At 52.3% G+C, this 15966-nt stretch overlaps 3 protein-coding genes across 3 annotated transcripts; all 3 read right to left on the bottom strand.

Annotated features, from left to right (window-relative positions):
• Window positions 1–519: 519 nt before the first annotated feature.
• Window positions 520–1801, bottom strand: LOC118695337 (protein phosphatase 1 regulatory subunit 3C-B-like). The gene has a single exon (XM_036396838.2). It carries the CDS (start codon window positions 1799–1801, stop codon window positions 944–946), a length of 858 nt encoding a protein of 285 aa, XP_036252731.1. The 3' UTR covers window positions 520–943.
• A 3305-nt stretch (window positions 1802–5106) lies between these two features.
• Window positions 5107–7978, bottom strand: LOC118695338 (DNA replication complex GINS protein SLD5). The gene is made up of 7 exons (XM_036396839.2): window positions 7880–7978; window positions 7705–7791; window positions 6651–6764; window positions 6121–6218; window positions 5712–5800; window positions 5290–5380; window positions 5107–5203 (listed from the first exon to the last, which is right to left on the bottom strand). The coding sequence occupies exons 1-7, from the start codon at window positions 7976–7978 to the stop codon at window positions 5107–5109; spliced, it is 675 nt and encodes a 224-aa protein (XP_036252732.1).
• Window positions 7979–8993: 1015 nt separating this feature from the next.
• GOLGA7 (golgin A7) lies at window positions 8994–15174 on the bottom strand. The gene is made up of 5 exons (XM_036396819.2): window positions 15003–15174; window positions 13605–13757; window positions 12803–12904; window positions 11488–11551; window positions 8994–10238 (listed from the first exon to the last, which is right to left on the bottom strand). Exons 1-4 carry the CDS (start codon window positions 15111–15113, stop codon window positions 11504–11506), a joined length of 414 nt encoding a protein of 137 aa, XP_036252712.1. The 5' UTR covers window positions 15114–15174; the 3' UTR covers window positions 8994–10238; window positions 11488–11503.
• Window positions 15175–15966: the final 792 nt, after the last annotated feature.

The following is a 15966-nucleotide window of genomic DNA, read 5'->3' as shown; positions in this document are numbered from 1 at the left end:
GGGGCGGCGGAGAGGGTGGATCGCAGCTCTGTTCCCCGGGAGAGCGGCGGATCGCAGCAGGGCTGGGCCCGGCCCTCCCGACGCCCTTCGTCCTCGGTGCGCGCGGGGCGGGGACGCGCGGGGCCGGCGCGGGGGGCACTGCGGCGCGGCCTGAGGGAGGCCGCGCTCCCGGGGATAACGGCGGGCGGCCAGGCCGGGCCGGGCCCTTTCTGCCGGGCCCGTGCGGGGCGGGAAGGGGCGCGGAGGCCGCCGCGGTCGGTCAGTCGCTCACTCACTCCCTCGCTCACTCACCTGCTGCTGCCGCCGCCGCCGCCACCGGGCCCCGCTCCGCCCCGCCACGTGCCGTGCGCGCCCCCGCACCGCGCTGCGTGCGTGGCGTCAGCGCGCCGCCCGCGGGGCCGCGCCCGCAGGGCCGCGCCGCTCTCCCTCCGCCGCCGCCGCCAGGGGGAGCCCGCGCGTCCCTCCCGCCGCCCGCTGAGGGCCCCGCCCCAGCCCCGGGAGGCGGACAGGAGGCAGGAGTCGCCAAACGCCGTCACTTTATTAACTCCCCGTTACAGCACCAAGCACCGCAGGCACCCCGCCGCTCCTGGCACAGTGAGCCCGCGGTGAGCTCTTCTCGGGAGCGCCAGGATGGTGCCCCCTCCCTCCACACAAGGCACTTGGGCAGCACCGGCCACCGCGGCTCCCGGCCTGGCTCAGAGCTGGCCGCGAGTCCCAGCCCGCAGCCCTGCCCCTGTCACTCCCCTACTCTCGTGTTGCCCTGAGAACCTACACGAAGGAGTTGCTTCAAGCAGCAAGAAGTGAAGAAGCTTCTGCAGTGACTGGCGGCTGCTCACGGAGCAGCAGGCCATGAAGGAGCTAACAAAAATGTGAGGAGCATCTTCTGCAGCTGACCCCTCCCCAAGGGACAGGGAGGGCACCTACATGTCCCCACACTGCCTTCCTACCAATAAGGAGCCTGGGTCTCTGAATGCCGCCAGGTCTGCAGGTGAGAAAGGACTAGAGCGGCAGCCCCAGAGGTGCCAAGATGCTCCCAGGCCCTGCTGGCGCTCTTCACAGCACAGGAGGCAGGGCGGATCACGCCCACCTGGCAGATCTTGTAGTTCTTCCCATGGTTGTTGTCCCAGTGGGTCTTTTGTCCACACTGGAAGGAGATGCAGAACTCTGCGCCCCTATGGGAAATGGATGGTTTGGGCAGGGTAAGCTCAAAAGTGAAGATGTCCGTGTCGGCTGAGCCGTACGTGCTGTGCATGTACTGGCAAGGGATGTCCCGGAAGCTCTTCCAGCCATCAAAGGTGATGCGGACCATCACTTTCTTCTCGTACTCGATGTTTCGAACCTTCACTGTCCCTGACAGAGCACGGCCCTGGATCACACAGCTCTCCAGGCACACCAAGTTGCTGTGCAGGCTGTTCCGGAAAGCCACGTAGTTTGCAGATGGCTGTGGGAAGTCCAGCACGTACCTGCCTGCTTCCCACAGGGGGCTTTTCTTAGGTCTGAAACAGGCAAGGTCTGACAGGGCATGCTGCAAATCACAGAGGTCCTCCTCAATCTTTGAGAAGAAGCGGACAGCTGTCAGTGAGAGCCCCTTCATATCAGCAAACACAACCTGCTTCTTCTTCTGGCCCTTGGAGCCCTTGTCTCGCCGCTCCGGCTCAGGTTCTGAGCTCAGTTTCTGGTTGAGACAGGATCGGAGGGGTTTGCGGCCTCGGTTGCCCCGCAGCTCCTCGTAGGAGTTCAGCAGTTTTCGGATGGGGGGCGAATGGCTCAGGCAGAGCCGCACGGCCAGGTCCACGGGCATGGCTGGCGGGGCGACAGCCCGCCCGCTGCACACCTGGAAAAGCCTAGAGACGAACAGGGGGGGTCAGGCGGCGCGGCCCCGGCGAGCCCCCCGCCCCACCCGGCCCGGCCCCGCTCACTCGCCGCAGCTCATCGCGTCCCGCCCGCTCCGCTCCGCTCCCGCCGCGCCGCCTCCGCATCAATGGAGCCGTGGGAGCGCCCGCGGCCGGGACACCCCGCCCCGGCCAATCAGCGCCGCCCCGCGCTCCCGGCTGGCCAATGGGAACGGGCTGTGCCGCCTAGCCCCGCCCCCTGGCGGGGCCGCGCTCCTCCCGGGCCCGGCGGTGGCGGCAGCGCGTCCCGGAGAGGCGCCGGTAGCGGGAGCGGCCCGGGGAGAGGGCACAGAGCGGCTCCTACCGCGCCAGGCAGGGGGAACAAAACAGAAATGGGCCCTGGGGCCAGAAAAACACGAGTGCTTTCGGAGGAGCAGCAGCTGTGCAGTATCAACACCGGGAGGGAGCTCTGGGAGAAAGGGGGGCATGTTCCTCTTACCCAGGCTTTAATATGTTCCTCTTACTTTGGATTTTAATATATTCCTCTTACCCAGGCTTTAATGGGGGAGGCTTGAATCGGTTCCATACACCCCTTCTCAGATGCTTCTCTAAAGACAGCTATTTCCAGGGTGTCTAAGAAAACCCCAGACCTCCAGCTCATGCTCTACCAGCTCAGAAGTTCTTACCCTGGATGTGTGCACTGAGAAGGAAATTTGCTCACACGCAAGAGACACTGTGGTGTCCCTGACATCTATAATCAAAATCACCCTCACTGTTCAGGTCACATGTGACTCCTTGACAGTAAAGACTGTCACCTAAAGCAGATCACCCCTGCCTTGTTCTCCTTGCTAATCTCCCCAGAGCTGTCGAGCCATTTATGTTAAGCAGCCCTGATTGTTCCTGCTGACAGCACAGATTTTCTTCAGCTCATGACACAGCTGACCGACCTCCCAATATTTCTACATGGCCTTCCATCACCACCATGTCTGAATGTCTGCAGCACAATGCAAGACTGGCCAAAGTGAGCTTGAACCCAGTGCCCAGCTGGCAAAAATATGATGCAAAAGCATGCTTTCCACACATCATCTTAGTGCAAACCCCCCAACTTCAGCCACCTGGGGTAGCCAACACAAACAGGAGTCTTCCTAGCAATGAAAGCTGTCCCGCCTTTCTCTTGCCCCCAGGAGAGCAGTTCTGGCTGAGGCAGGGACATTGCAGTTCACCATCAGTGCCCTCCCTGTGACCTCTTCCACCATCCACCTACTTTTAGCTGTTCAGAGCTAACCACTGAGTAAACCCAAGCTATTTCCACCTGGGGGAGAGCAGAGAATAAGGAATGTATTTGCCATCAACAGCAGAACCCACGGACACTGGAAAAGCTGCCCCTACTCTTCCCATTCTCTCCCAGCAGCACACATTAAGGTGGATGCCCTGCTGTGTCTTCTCCTCCATTTAAGGACAAGCCAAACCCATCAATTTCTCAATGAAGTTGTGGACATTTCTCCTTCCCCCAGCACAGACAGAGCAGAGGTGCAGTGTGAGCAGTTCCACAGATGTTACACAGGTGTTTGGTCATGGAAGGACACACAAAAGCAAGGTGGCATTTTCAGGTGTGCCACAAGTGACTCTCACCTGGAGCCTGGCTGATCTCAGCCATCTCCACCCTCTGCCCAGCCATGAGGACACAGCTGTGTGCAAGCTGCAGAGATGAGCTACACCACAGGCACTCTGGAAACCATCAGGTCAGTTCAAGTTCAGCCCCTAGGAGAGGACAGACGCCCCTGAGGCTCACACTGCTGCAGCCATGTGACAAGTACGAGCTGTCAGGACAAGCATTCAGTCAAACTGAACAGGGCCAAGGAGAAAGGCTGCAGACGTGCCACCTGCACACTCCTCAGGCAGATCCTGTGGAGCACGCTTCCACAGCAGCAGATTAACAAGGATTTTGTCTGGAAGCTTCAGTCACCTCTGTGGAGTCGTCTGGCTGTAAATACACAATTCACAAGCCCTTCCTGGAGGGCTGTCCAGAGGAACATGCTACTGATTCCTCAGGATTAAACCCAGCCCCCTCTAAATGTCTATACTTGAAAGAATCTTCTTTACCTAAATGGATTAATTAGGAAGACTATAAACCACACATGCAAAGCCACTCACACTACAAGATGCCCTGTGTCACCCCCAGGCTTGCAGAGGAAGATGCTCCCCAGACACTCCTCATGCAGGGAAGAGAAACCCTGCCCTGAGAGTCCTTGTCTGCCCACAGCTTCTGAGGTACCACGCAACACTCTGGCTTCTCCTCCAGCTACAGGAGGCCTGCATGGGGCAGCACTGCCAGAGGAGCTTTTGCTTTGTGTGACCAGCAAAAATGAACTCTGTGAACTCCCCTTAGCAGTGGCTTCTGCACAAGGGAGTCTGACAGTGCAACCTGAAGGTGGTACCAGAGCCCCTCACCCTCTGCAGGGAGGATATTCACATGACACACAGCAGAAACTACTTTCTCCTGAGTCCATGACCACAGCTGCTCCATTTTAGTGATGCCACCTGCCACTGCTCTTAACCAAGGCACTGCAGCAGCTTCACACTGGAGCTTTCCAGACACTGCCCTGTGACACAGCCTGCCCTCACCCAGGAGTGCCACAGGAAGGATTGTCTGCTGGGCATGTCACAGGCAATCAGGAGCTTGAGGAGCTGTGGGGGCAGTGATGCCTCTGTGGTACAATGTCACAGACATCTTTTATGGAAAATCCTTTCCTTAGGACTTTTCCTCCTGAGAAGCTGAGAGGCCTCAGGAACAAAATGTAACCAATGGTTATCTGCTGCTGTGGAATGCAACAGGTGCATCTGGGATTGGGCTCGTGTGGTTGTTTCTAATTAATGGCCAATCACAGCCCAGCTGGCTCAGACAGAGAGCCGAGCCACAAACCTTTGTTATCATTCCTTTCTATTCTTAGCTTAGCTGGCCTTCTGACAAAACCTTGTCTTCTATTCTTTTAGTATACTTTTAATGTAATATATATCATAAAATAATAAATCAAGCTTTCTGAAACATGGAGTCAGATCCTCGCCTCTTCCCTCAACCTGAGACCCCCGTGAACACGGTCACAGTGCAACACTGTGGTACCCACCTCCAGTGCCACCATGCTCTGCCTGCCATGGACCTGGCCCTGGGAGGGGACCCAGCCCCCAGGCAGCCCCACAGGGCCCCCACTGTGCTGAGGTGGGCAGGGGAGGTGCTGCTGTAGCTGCTCCTCCCACCAGGTGCTTACCTGTCCCCTCAGATGAGCTGCACAGCTCCCGAGGCCACCAGAGGGGCCACGGTTCTGTAGCGGATCAGGTGCTGGGAGCCCTCCTCCAGGTCGATGGCGTATTCCCTGCAGAGACATGGGGATGAGAGCTGCAGCCCACAGTGACACTGCCACCCATGACACCTGTGCCACACACTGAAATGCCCACCTACCTCTGCTCATCTGTCTCTGGCTCCACTAGGATGTTCTCCTGCCGCTCCAGCACCCTCAGAAACACAAAGGAGTCCAGGTTGGGCTTTGGAACTGCAAACAAAACATTGAGAGCACAAGCTCAGCCCTCACTTATGTTCCTCTGCAGAGCCCCAAGGGCTCTGACAGGTAACAAACAAACTGACAGGTGAACAAAGGGAGCACCAGACCCTCGTAACCAGATGTGTGTGCTCAGCCTCAGTGCAAGACAGGAGTTGACAGCAGCAGCATGGAACCATGCTACACCACTACCATCACATCACCTTTGCTCAACTGAGCAGCAAGTGCAGGGCTAGCCCTTACATTTGGGGCTCCCTGGAGCTTTCCCCACACCTCCACCTGCTTCTACAGTTTTCAGATTACCCTGGAGTCTGGACAGACTCACCTGACTTTAGGAGAGACACTTTCTGCAGGTTAGGTGGCATGTGTTTTAGGGCCACATTTTTCAGGTAAGCCTCTGTGTTTGCCATATACCTGAAACAAACCATTGAAGAATTGAGTTGGTTAGTCAAATACAAATCTGCAGGGAGAGTATTGACTCAAAACAAGAGTAAGAGACAGCTCCTCATCCCATGGGCACAGCCAAAAACAGGCCCTTGGCCTACCCTGGGAACTGACTCAAAGTCACCAGAGTTATTTTCAGCTCCTTTCTTGCCCACAAGGAAACCTCCTGGTAAGACACACTGATTCTTACTTCAAACTGTCTGCTCAGTCTCAGGAACTTCAGCAAAAACACACAGGTAAGTTTCTATAATCTATAAAAGGGGAGGAAGACACATTGAAAACCTACTCACTCTTTAGCAAAGGCAAACTCCTCTGGTGATAAAATGGAGGGCTCCCCTTCAGCTCGAGACTTCTCCTTCTCCAGAATGTGGGGAAAAAACTTCTCTATCTGTTATTGGAACACAACCCAAAAGAATGACACAGATCTATCTCCCAGGAGTTCAGTGTTTAAACCCCCACTCCCCACTGGATTCCCTACACGCTGCAGGAGCAGCTGCAGGCCTGCCCAAATCCCTGCTCCTGAAGTGACTGTGACACCAGCAAGCCACACAACCAGCAGGACACAGGGACAGGAGTGGGACACATCCAGCAGTGCCAGCCCAGGCTCAGATGAAGCCAGCAGCACTCACAATATTGTCATCAACACTGCTGTGATCTTCCTTTGTCACAATACCAAAGTGTGTCCAGGAAATTAATCTGAGTTACATTTCAGAGAACACACTTTAATTAAATGCTGTGCTGAGGCAGGAAGCCCTGTGCAGGTAAAAATCCCCCCTGAAATGAGCCTTTTTCACCCTCTGGGCAGCACAGCAAGCGTTACCTTCACCAGCCGACACCTCAAGTAGCTGCTGAGCACGAAACGGATCCTCTCGATCTCCATGTGATGAACACTGACCTTCAGGTCTCCTCTCTTGGCCCGTTTCAGGTTGGCTTCCTGCAAGAAAAAGCAACAAGAAATTAAAATTAAACAGTTGAAACATCAAAGAAGTAACAGAGGAAGACAAGTTTTGTACATAGAACCCACAAAACCAGACTAAGGCTGTTTTTGATGACCCAAAGCACACTGCTTCCTTTAGCATCAAAGGGTACTTGTGTAATTTGTGTGCTTGAGCCCCTTTCCAAGACAAGCTCGAAGAAGAAACTCAGAGAAGTTTTGTCACAGAGGAAGGGGAGCAAACGAGCCCAGCACTCCCAAAGAGCCTCAGGTGAGCAGGACCTGCCCACAGCACACCTGAGCCAGGAGCACCTACTGTGAAAAACGCCAATCACTTGTTTTTAGAATTTTAAAAGTTCAATAGTAATAAAATGGTTATAAAAATAGTAATACAATTAGAGTAATAATAATTTGGACAATTTGAATTAGGACAATATGAGACAATAAATACAAAGAGTTACAGGTACCTTTTTCTGGGCAAAATCATCCCGAAAAAGGACCCACGTTAACAGAGGATTAACCCTTAAAAGCAACAGCCTGTTGCATATTCATACACCTCATACATGATGCATAAATTCCATTCAAACACAGGATTCTGTCTGGGCACTGTCAGCTTCTTCCTCTGAATCCTGACAGCATCGTTCTGCCCCAGCGAGGTGGGAAGAAGTTCGTTTCTCCTGATCATGGAGCAATAAATTCTCTCTCCCTGAAAGATTTAGGTGCTCTGTGGCTGCTATCTCAGTGCGAGTCCTTTCTTTAGAAAAAAAGTATCTCACATAGCATAGTTTCTATTTTAACATTTTGTTATAACCTAAAACTACATTTAACACACTATTTAAGAGAATCAATACAGCAGCATCACTTTCTAACACAACATATATAACATTGATTTTAATATTTGCGAAAAGCCAATCATAAAATACTCACTTTTCACACTTACCATATGGTCCAGCTGCTCCACAACGCACTCGATGATTTCAGGTTTACTCTCCAGCAGCTCCGGAGCAAATTTCTCATTCAGCCAGGCCTGAAAGAAAGCACGCTGTGAGTGAAACCCAGGAAATCCTCAGCTCCACAGCCCAGCCAGCCCAGCCCGTGGCTGCAGCCCGCGGTACCTGCTCCAGGCTGTGGATCAGCTGTGCTGGGGTCAGCACCAGCTCCTCGCTGTCGCCGTCCGAGTCCCCGCCGCTCGCGGCCGCCATCGCTCCCGCCATGACCCGGCCGGCCGCGCCACTGCGCATGCGCGGCATGCCCGGGAACATGGATGGGGAACGGCCCTGCGGCCGCTTGGCCAATCGGGAAACGGAGTGGGGCCGCCGCTCCTCCCTCAGGCCAATCAGGAGGCGAATTGAAAAAAGCCATCTTCTTCAGCCAATCAGGGTAAAGATTGGAAAAGCCATCTTCTCTAGCCAATCAGAGCACAGATTGAAGCTGCTAGGCCAACCAGGAGGCGGATTGAAATGAAGCTTTCTCGGCCAATCACGGTGCGACTCCAGACCGCAAGCTTTTTCAGCCAATCAGGAAGCGGGTTGAACTGGCCAATCAGGAGGCGGATACAGCCCTTTTGGCAGTCAGGTGGCTCGGGCTGCAGCCTCCTCCACCAATCAGGGAGCAGCGTCCAGCTGCAACTTGTGGGCCAATGAGGAGGTGGGCACTGGCCGTGATGGAGCCCGGACACAGACACAGGGGGACAGCCCCCAGCCAAGCACCCGGTGGCCACTGGCCCTGATGGAGCCAGAGCCATGGAACCCACACACACTGGGACAACAGCCCCCAGCTCGGGCACAGGGACACAGCCCCCAGGGACACAGCCCCCAGTCTGTACACAGGGTCACTGCCCCCATCCCGGGCACAGGGACACAGCCCGGACACAGGGATACAGCCTGGACACAGGGACACAGCCCCCAGCCCAGCCTGGACACAGGGACACAGCCTGGACACAGGGACACAGCCTGGACACAGGGACACAGCCCCCAACCCAGCCTGGACACAGGGACACAGCCTGGACACAGGGACACAGCCTAGACACAGCCGGGACACAGGACACAGCCCGGACACAGGGACACAGCCCGGACACAGCCCCCAGTACCAGGTGGGCACTGGCCCTGATAGATCCAGAGCTATCAAGCCCAGACACAGGGACACACACACAGCCCCCAGGCCAGAGATAGCCCCCAGCCCCAGAGTCACCCTGTCCCCACAGCACGGCGCTGCCAGAACACACCTGCACACAGTTTAAGAAAAGGTTTACTGATCCATCAGTACTTCTGCCAATATTGCAACAGCTGTGAAAGGCAAACACTGTTACAGTTTAGAAAAAAAACAAATTTATACAATGAAAATATTAATCAAATCTCAACCCCCCCAGTGGCTGAGGAATGAGCCTGGAGTTCCATATCCAGTATTAGCACCTGCAGCACCACCACCAACCAACCCAGCCCCTGCACCCTGCAAAGCATCTCCTCTGAACTCCTGAGTTCCTTCCACAACTGGACACTGACACTCGGCCCCTACACCAGGACACCTGGGCTCTGACACAGGAAAAGGATGGAAGAGAAGGGATTCAGCCAGCTTGGATTGTGGGGAGCTGCACTCGTGCAGGTTCTGCTGAGCAATGCACGGGGACGCTGAGGAATGCACAGCTCCACTCCTCAATGCGTGCCAGAGACAGAATTAAGAAATCCATCTTACACAGTATCTTACAGTTTGTCAAATCAATGTTTTCCTATAAATTATATGTAAGAAATCCATAAAGAAACAGTTTTACACTTCACATATTAATCAGAGAAGGGTGGGAATCATTATTTTTATTGGCTCAGCATCCACTTTGCTGTGCTCACTGTTTGATGGCTGACCAGGCCAACAACAGCACAGACACAGGGGCAGAAAAACCAGCAGGGTTAAAGTCTGGCTACAGCCCCCTCCCTCCAGGGATAACCGAGACCTTAACTCAAGGAACACTTTTGCCTTTTGGTTTTCCACAAGGATCAGCACAAGAGACGCTGCCTTGAGTCACTCCTCACTGGGAAGAGGCACTGTGTATCTCTGCACTCTTACACTGAACTGGAGGGAAATTCCCAACTTGGAGCTGGAGCTTTCCAAAGCCCAACTGACACACAGAAGGGTTTAAGAACCAGGGACAAACAGCACTGCACTTACAGGACTAAAACTAAACCTCTGTTGGGCTCAGAGCCCCATTTCTTTCAGGAGAGAACACAGCTTTACCACTTCTGCCTTTTCTTGAGGAAAAAAAAATAAATCCCAAACCAAACAAAAACTAAAAAGTGATCCTCTTGCTTCCAAATCTACTGGAAAGTGGATGCTGACCAGCTAGGTCACCCCCTGGGGAGCAGTTGGAGGAAGTTAGTCCTTGTAGTAGATGGCACTGTGGATCTGGCAGCAGAGAAAGGAATGATGCTCTAAAGTAGGAGGTAGGGGAACCTTGGTACAGCAAGTCCACCGCTGAGCTATCATCTAGGAAGGAAGTTCCACATGGTTAGAAACTCCTCCTAAGTCAAACCAAAAGCTCCCCTACACAAACCTTTCTGCAGTTACCATGTGCTGTGGTGAGCAGTGGGAGCAGAATCCAGAGCTCTCGATTCCATTTGTCCAAACAAAAAATAAAGACTTTGACTATTTGCTTCTTTTACCATAACAGGCATAAATATTTCCCACTCTTTTCTGCATATACTGCCAACAATCTGGACTTGACACTCCCATCCCAGGGCCTGCAGAGCACCTAACACAAGGGAGCCCGTCCCAAAGTCAGCTTTCCACAAGCTGACAGTAATTTTGGTGGTCTATATTGGATACAATTAGCATGAGCCCCTGTCACTGTTATATTTTCTGAAAAATCTCTTTGCCCAGGACTTTGCTCCTGGGAGGCTGAGAAGCCTCAGAGAAAAAATGAAACCAATAATTATCTGATTTGCTTCTCCTGTGTTTTGCTGCTTTGGAATGTGGTTGGACATTGTGATTGTTTCATTGGTTTCATGTGAATTGTTTTTACTTAATGACCAATCAGTGTCAAGTTGTGTCAGGACTCTGGAAGGAGTCACGAGTTTTTAATTAATATCTTTTAGCCTTCTATAAGTATCCTTTCTCTGTTTTTAGTATAGTTTAGTATAGTATTCTTTTCTATAATATAAATCATAAAATAATAAATTAGCCTTCTAAAAACATGAAGTCAAATTCATCATTCCTCCCTTCAATGGGGACCCCCCAAAAAAAAAATACCCAAAAACTACCACAAGCCCCAGTCCTGAAAAAACCCCTCACTTTGTGAGAGCAGCATCAAGAGAGCTGAGAGCCTCTCAGCAGAGCTTCTCAAAGCTGCTGGGCTCTCTTACCTGCAAACATCACAAGTAAAGACATCAGCATGATAACCAGAACAGCAGCCAACTGAAAAACTGCAACAAAAAGTCTCTGTATGCTGGAGTACACCCAGGGACAGAGCCCATTTTTACTGACCTGAGAAGAATTTTGGACATGATATAGCACAAGTTAGCATAGTTACATAATCAAGACTCAAATTTCTCCTAGGTTAAGCAACATCCTGCCCAGTACTGATATTTTTACTTTCAAGAAGAGCTGGTCCACACAGGATTTATGCGAACAGTCTTTGATTATGTACAAGGGTGGGATAAACTCTCAGCATGACAGCATCCAATCCTCTGAGCACACACAGATGTTGAGACCGATTTGAGATAAAGGTAACACATACCTGAGATTCCACAGTTTTATCTTCCACTGCTCAAACCTCTGTCTTCATAAATGGTAATTTCAATCTGCACAGAAAAGCTGTTAGGGAAACACACTACAGAGAAACTATGAAAGCATACCTAGAAAAAGGCAGAACAACATTAAGATGATGGGACTTTTGATATCTTAGCTGTTTAAAGGCAGGTCCCAGAGCTCCAAAGCAAAGGGAACAATCTATGTGAGATGCCTCATCAGGTAAGAGCACTGGCTCCCAGCCCAGGAACTCAGTGTGGGTTTGAGCCTTGACCCCCTGCTAAATTTTGGGGAAGGCTGTGCACCAAGCAAAAAAAAAAAAAAAGTTAACACTGCTAAAAAGTCACCTACCAAACTGAAAATGCTTTTAATCAAGTTGAATGTTGAAGGTGTATGCACAATGGAAAATACACTGAGAAAAATGAGTCACGTGGGTGACAGCTCTGAGCTATTTGGACAAGGACACAGAAAACCCAACTGCAAGGAATTAACATTATCATCCATTCTGTTCCAAGTTGCTGTGGTTTCAATATTTTCAAAGAAAAGATGTGTTACTCATAATACTTCCCCATTTGCTATGAGAGGTCTTTAGAACTTCAGGCAATAACCACATGAAATGTCTGGTACAGCAAGCCCACTAGAAAAGAAGTTTCATTTGGTTAGAAACTCCTCCTAAGTCAAACCAAAAGCTCCCTTACACAAACCTTTCTAGGCAGGACTTGCCTTGCCTTGCAGGCATTTCTCTTAACAAGTTTTTATTCAGAAAAGCATTAAATGAGACCTTAACTTTGAGGATACTACAGTAGAATTTGACCATAGGTGGATGCTGTACCTGGTGGCGAGGGGTGACAATGAGAAGTGGGGCAAGTTCTTCCTCCAGAGGGGGAAGTGTGGCTCAACAGCTGAAGAAAAAGGGTTGAAATAAGCCACACTAGAAGCAAGAGCAAGTGCTGGGCTTGCAGTGATGTTTGTATGTCAAAATCTTCACCAGAACCCGAGCTGAGGGTTGCACATTAACAGCCAGGTCTTGTTCTCACAACATCAATTTCTGTCCTATCAACATAGTCAGAAAACCAGAATTTCTGGAGGTTACTGGAATAGAGGAAGGATCTTGAGTCACTAAGGTCAGGTTCCACATCTTCATGGGCTCCCCACGTACCAAACCTTAACACACCAAAGCCTGACTGGGGACCAGGACACAACAAAGAGCAACAATCACTGATTCTATATCCCAGATCAAGCATGAGCAGAGGTGCCTCACTCAGACACACCAGGAGACAACATCAGAAGGCACAGAAGGATACAACTCTTAATCCTCTTTCTATGGGGTCTGTCAGCAGAAGGCCCTGAGGAGCGTAGATCTTCTCATTCTGTTCCTGAATGAACTTAGCAATTTTCTTTAGAACCTGGGAATGAAACAGCACAGAAGTCACAGCTGTGGCAGTGTGAGCACTGACACACAACTGCTCTGGTGGATCCACAGGGCAGCATTCAGGGTGACCCCCATGGCACCCAAACCAGCATGTCTGAGGTACACTAATACATTATATTATATTCTATTAAAGAATGCTATATTAAAACTTCCTGAATGAACTTAGCAATTTTCTTTAGAACCTGGGATTGAAACTACACAGAAGGCACAGCAAGGCCAAGGTGAGAACTAACACACAACTGGTCTGGTGGCTCCACAGGGCAGGATTCAGGGTGACCCCCACAGACCCAAACTGAGCAGTACCAGCATGTCTGAGGTACATTAATACATATTCTATTAATTCTATATATTGTACTATAGGAGTATTGTACTATAGGAGTATTGTACTATAGGAGTATTGTACTATAGGAATATTAATCTTCCTCAATAAACTTAAAAATTTTCTTTAGAAGCTGGTAATGAAACAGCACAGAAGTCACAGCTGTGGCAATGAGAGAACTGACACACAACTGCTCTGATGGCTCCACAGTAACCCCCATGGGACCCAAACTGAGCAGTACCAGCATGTCTGAGGTACATCTGCACAGAATCTGCACCAAAACACTGCAAGCCACAGAAAAGCCACCAAGAACCAAGTGCTTGCCTGCAGGATGGAGGGGGAAACAAGCTCATACCTTTTCATAGTGTGTCTCCATGCACAGGAAGATGGTGTAGGCAGTCAGGCAGGCGAGACAGCCCTCAAGGTAAGATTGGCCCCCAAGTTTTTCAGCTTCTGCATAGAGGTTGTTCAGTGTCCGGACCGTCTCCTCAAACTGCTGCCTGTCAATCTGCAGGAAAAGCAAGTGAGGGTGTCAGGAGAACACTGCAGAACTCACCAGCACCCTTGGACACCCAGCTCCACTCAGGGATCACCTGTGCTGTGCTCAGAGCCTGGAACACACAGAGTTACAGAGCTGCAGCTCTGTGTTAGACACTGCACTGTGCTCAGGCTGAGTGAATTCAAACACAACAGGGACACAAAACTGTGGTGTTTGTGAGGTCTTCAGGATGAGGTGAGAGATGAGAATCTGACTCTGTGTTCTTAGAAGGTTGATTTATTATTATATTATATTACATTATAAAGAATACAGACAGAAGGTTTAACAAGAATGAATAATAAAAACTCATGACTGACTCTTCAGAGCTGATGGTGATTGGTCATTAAGTAAAAACAATTCAATGAAACCAATCAAACAATCTCCAGACTACATTCCAAAGCAGCCAAACAGAGGAGAAGCAATCAGATAATTATTATTTACATTTTTCTCTGAAGCTTCTCATCTTCCCAGGAAAAGAAATCCTGGTGAAGGGATTTTTCAGAAAGGATGACACAAAGCCATTCAGAGCAACATGCCTGAGCAAATGTGCAATTCAACTGGGAAAAAAGCGGAATTCACACACATTAAAATGAATGTGTTAAATCACACTAAAATGGTTAAAATGAACAGGAGCAGAATGGAGGGACACTCCACACCCACAGTGCATTGGTGCTGCTGCAGTGCTGACCAAACACACCCACAACACAGAAACAGGGAAGAGAGAAAAGCCAACCAGAGAAAGAAAATAGGGGAGGAAGGCGTGTTTGTTTGTCTGTCACCCTAAGATACCACCTCTGATAGCGCTGACCACAAGGAAAATACTTGGGACAGCATTTGGTACTCGGGACAGCATTTGTGAGGCCGCTAAGCGGGTTGGGCAGGATTTCAGGGGAGAGGACAATGCCATCACTGAGAGCACAGAGCCGGCTCTGCTCTCATAGACACAGCGAGTCCATTCTGCTCTACCGCTGCACACCAGCCGCCTTCCCCAGCACCGACCACGGCCCGGGGACACCGGGCAGGAACCGCACCGGAACGGCCCCGGTCAGAGACTGGCGCAGGAGCTGCCACCCCCCCTCGGACAAGCCGCGGAACCGGCTCCGACCGAGGCAGGGCACCTGCGAACGCCCCCCGAGCGCAGGCCCGTGAGGCCCGGCCCGGCCCTGCCCGGTGTGCGGGCTCCGTGCGCCGCGCCCGCCGCCAGCCCCGCCTCACCCGGTTCTCCAGCTCGGCCGGGAACTTGCTCTGGAACTGGCAGCGCGTCCCTCCGCTGTAGTCGCGCTGGATGAACACCTTGCCCGACACAGGCGCCTGCTGCGGCCTCATCGCGCCGCCGCCCGCTCCCGTCCGCTCCGCTCCCGTCCGCTCCGCCGCCCACCCCGCGCACTTACGGCTGTCGCAAAACCGCCGCGGCTCCGGCTCAGGGCGGAAGTGCCGCTAGGCGCCACCAGGCGCGGCAGTGCGCAGACGCAGCCTCGGAGGCCGCAGAACGGCAGGAGGGCGCATGCGCAAAAGCGCCCGTATTCTATTGGACGCACCGCTCACCTCAGCTCACGTAACACCCCCCCCGGCCGTACTTGGTACCGCCCAGGGCCACAGGCAGCGGCCCGGTGCCCGCCGCTGTACCGGGACAAGACGTTATCCCGGCGCCCGGTGCTATCCCTGGGCCCAGCGCTGTCTCGGCGCCCATAGGGACCGGCGCCTGGCGCTATCCCAGGGTTCAGCGCTATCCCGGCGCTTGGCGCTTTCCTGGCGGCTCCCCCCGCCCGTACTTGGTACCGCCCGGGCCCTCAGGCACCGGGCGCCTGGCGCTGTCCCGGGGCCGGGCGATATCCCGGGACACGGGGGCCGGTGGCGGCCCGGTAACCTTTGCCCAGAGCTCCGGGCGGCAGCGAGAGCCTGGACAGAACTGTAATGGCCAATCAAGGCCTAAAACCTCCATGCAAGTGAAGGATCCAAACAGAAACCAATCCAAAGGCACAAAAAACAGGATAAAAAGTGGCTCCTGACCCACTGAAGCCGTGCCTCTCCATCTGGGACACCGGGGACTGAAAAGAAAACCCAGCGCCAGTGCTGCAGCATCCTCAAAGGAATGCTCCTGCTCGGCCCGGGCCCCCTTGCTTTAGGCCTTTCTTTTTTTATAATAAATGCTGAAAATCACCTTTGCTTTAGCCCTTTC

Source organism: Molothrus ater, chromosome 28 (assembly GCF_012460135.2).
Source record: "Molothrus ater isolate BHLD 08-10-18 breed brown headed cowbird chromosome 28, BPBGC_Mater_1.1, whole genome shotgun sequence".
NCBI classification, from domain to species: Eukaryota; Metazoa; Chordata; class Aves; order Passeriformes; family Icteridae; genus Molothrus; species Molothrus ater.
Note: the sequence above shows the minus strand (reverse complement) of the source record. Positions and strands in the feature narration are given on the sequence as shown.

What these genes read in the sequence shown, in the direction of transcription:
- LOC118695337 (XM_036396838.2), bottom strand. Translation starts at nt 1,801, where the DNA reads ATGCCCGTGGACCTGGCCGTGCGGCTCTGCCTGAGCCATTCGCCCCCC.
- LOC118695338 (XM_036396839.2), bottom strand. Translation starts at nt 7,978, where the DNA reads ATGGCGGGAGCGATGGCGGCCGCGAGCGGCGGGGACTCGGACGGCGAC. An exon ending in TGGAGCAGCTGGACCATATG is followed by an intron (nt 6,765 to 7,704) that starts GTAAGTGTGAAA and finishes TTTTTCTTGCAG; the next exon opens with GAAGCCAACCTGAAACGGGC. An exon ending in AGTGTCTCTCCTAAAGTCAG is followed by an intron (nt 5,381 to 5,711) that starts GTGAGTCTGTCC and finishes TTTTGTTTGCAG; the next exon opens with TTCCAAAGCCCAACCTGGAC.
- GOLGA7 (XM_036396819.2), bottom strand. Translation starts at nt 15,113, where the DNA reads ATGAGGCCGCAGCAGGCGCCTGTGTCGGGCAAGGTGTTCATCCAGCGC. An exon ending in CGGCCGAGCTGGAGAACCGG is followed by an intron (nt 13,758 to 15,002) that starts GTGAGGCGGGGC and finishes CTTTTCCTGCAG; the next exon opens with ATTGACAGGCAGCAGTTTGA. An exon ending in TAGAAAGAGGATTAAGAGTT is followed by an intron (nt 11,552 to 12,802) that starts GTATCCTTCTGT and finishes TTTTCTGTGCAG; the next exon opens with ATTGAAATTACCATTTATGA.